Source organism: Frankliniella occidentalis, unplaced genomic scaffold, assembly GCF_000697945.3.
Source record: "Frankliniella occidentalis isolate FOCC.00 unplaced genomic scaffold, Focc_3.1 Scaffold3917, whole genome shotgun sequence".
Classification (NCBI taxonomy): Eukaryota; Metazoa; Arthropoda; class Insecta; order Thysanoptera; family Thripidae; genus Frankliniella; species Frankliniella occidentalis.
The window spans coordinates 1-2,793 of NW_026270969.1; the positions used below are offsets into that span (position 1 = coordinate 1).

At 50.5% G+C, this 2,793-nt stretch overlaps 1 protein-coding gene across 1 annotated transcript; it reads left to right on the forward strand.

Moving 5' to 3' along the window:
* Positions 1 to 689: 689 nt before the first annotated feature.
* LOC127752095 (E3 SUMO-protein ligase ZBED1-like) lies at positions 690 to 2,720 on the forward strand (the record flags this gene model as incomplete). Its single annotated transcript, XM_052276667.1, has 4 exons — positions 690 to 885; positions 963 to 1,528; positions 1,604 to 2,020; positions 2,094 to 2,720. Coding segments are annotated over 4 exons (1,806 nt in total), but the record flags the coding sequence as incomplete, so codon positions are not given.
* Positions 2,721 to 2,793: the final 73 nt, after the last annotated feature.

The window sequence follows — 2,793 nt, forward strand, 5'->3', positions numbered from 1 at the left end:
TGGCGCGTGTCCCGGTGCTGCAGCGCCAGAGGCGCGCTCTATGGGCAAGCGGGCAAGCTAGAGGCGAGCGGCGGAAAGGCCGTGCGTTGCCCCCTCCCCCTCCAAGCGTACCAGCTTGTTCTCTCGACCGTCTATCGGCAGCCGCGGCAGGTCTGTGCGTGTTTGCGTTGGCAGTACTCGCAGTTCGAAATCACATTTCTTTAAACTTCAAAAACTCGGGACAAATATTATGATTTCATGGCTCCACGAGCAGGGAGAAGTGATGTTTGGAAATATTTTGTGAACATTGATTGCAAGAAAGCAAAATGCAAGACTTGCGGTGAGGTCGTTCCTCGACCGGGAACACGAAAAATCTGTGGAACCATGTCCAAAGAAGACATAAAGAAATACTGCCGAAGCAAACAGAACCAGCAAACGAGGTGGAACATCTACTAGCTGAGGTGAGTTTTGAATCTCTTCGCAGCTAAATCGAATCGAAAATAAGTAAAACAGTGTTCGTACAATAACCTCTCAATAAAGTCCACTCAATGCGGTCGCGCCCGCACAGAGCTAGACATTAGAAATTTCCGTTCGGCGTTATTTATAGGGGCAAATAAAAGTAAACGTTGCTCATTTTTCATGGGAGAGGAGGGGGCGTTAACGTTTATTTACCTCCTTCGACGGATTTTTAATCGTCATTGTTTACACAGGGTTCCGAAGATGACCCTGGTCTCCCCGGCCCCAGTTCAGCTGCAGCTCCAGCTGCCGCTGCAGCATCAGGAGCACCGGCGGCGGGGGCATCAGGTGGATCGAGGAAGCGATCTAGCTCAAGCTCCTGCACCACGCCAAATACTCCCAAGCAAATGACTTTGTCCAGGTCCTTTGAGGCGGCTTCATCTTTGAAAGGTTCGGTCGATTTATGAGAATTGTGTTTTACCCTATCAAAAACTAGTGAAAATGATGTTGTTTTTTACAAATTGTAGATCCCGACGGTATGAGGAATTTGGCGTTAAGGGAAGCTCTCCTCTACATGATTTGCCGTGACAACATGCCACTCCAGACCAGTGACAAGGAGGGGTTCCGCAACTTCTGTAAAGTCGCTGTGCCGTTGTGGAAGCCACCGTCGAGGGGTACAGTGACTACACTTCTGGAAGAAAAATACCTGAAATGCTCTGCTTTCGTGAGGGATACCATTGCGGAGCTGGATGCGTACTGCATGACAGCCGATATCTGGACGGAGAAGCACACTGTGAAGAGTTACCTTGGCGTCACACTGCACTTCTTCGACAGCAAGAGCAACGCTATGGACTCCTTCCGCCTGGGGCTCGTCCCCCTGGCCGGGGCCCACACCGCAGCCTACGTCGGGGAGCACCTGAACAGCGTGTGCTCCGAGTGGGGCATCATCAAGGAGCGCGTGCAGCTCTTTGTGACTGACAACGCGGAGAATATGAAGAAGGTTGTAAATGACAACTTTAGGGCCGGGACGTGGCAACCGTGCTTTGCTCACACTCTAAATTTATGCGCCGACGCCCCTTTCAAGAAAGTGAAGGTAAGGCCTTTATCAATCATCCGGGTTTAGATAAAAGCATAAGTGCTGAGCTTTAATTTTGTGCATTTTTTGCAGGACAGGAATGGTGTGGTAAAAGACGCAGTACCGGGTCTTGACGCGCTCATTGCTAAAGCAAAGAAAATAGTTACCTACACTAAGCACAGCGTGAAGACTACAGATGAAATGCGCAGAATTCAGATGGAAGACTACAACCGATCTGAAGGGACATGCCTGAAGCTACAGCAAGACGTCGCGACTAGGTGGAATTCCACCTACCTTATGCTAGACCGCTTCCTTGAAATGTCCGATATTGTGAGCGCCGCACTCCTCAAAGCCAAGGATGCGCCCGACATGCTCTCTGGAGCTGAAATGTTTACCTATCGTTCGTTGCTTAAGATTTTCAGACCTTTCTATCAGATAACGCTTGAACTATCGGGGCACAAAGTTCCGACGGCGAGCAAGGTTGTGCCACTCATCCACCTTGCAAATGAAGTAAGTCAACGCGTCGATCTCTGATATCGTAATGTAGACTAGATTTGCAATTATTTTATCCGTTTTATTGCAGGCACTGTCAAGAGTCGACCCAGGGACTGACGCCATCGCCAAGGGCACCAGGGACGTTCTGCTCGGAGCCATGAAGCACTATTTCGAAAATATTGAACGGGTGAAACCATACATTATGGCCACTTTCCTCGATCCTAGGTTCAAAGACATGCATTTCTCGACTATCGTCAAAAGCTCTGAGGTTATCTCTCTCGTAGAACGTGAGCTCAAGGAAGTTTTGAGAGGGGAGAAGAACCGGCGGGAGGCCGAGGTACTAGCCATGCAGGCCGGCGCCCGAGAGGAAGTGACAACTGATCCAGACAATCTTTGGGCACTCCACGACTCCGCCGCCGCCAGTCGGACGTCGTATGGGGAAGATGAAACTGTCGGCCTCCCCCTGCAACTTCGGGAGTACAAGAGGAAGTCTGTGCTCAGCAGGGAAGGCGACCCCTTTCAGCAGTGGGCAGTACTGAAGGAGGACACCCCCGAGCTGTACACCGTGGCGCTGAGATACCTTGACTCTTATCTCTTCCTCAGTCGCCTCGGAGTCATACTTCTCCCTCGCGGGCTCAATCGCCTCACCCAAGCGAAGCCGGCTGACTCCTCACCATCTCGCAATGATTGCTTTCCTAGGTTCCTTAGACATTAAATACTGGCACGCCGTCGAGTAGACCGTAGGAATATGTAGCAGTTACCTAATAATTTTGGTCTAGTCTATTGTC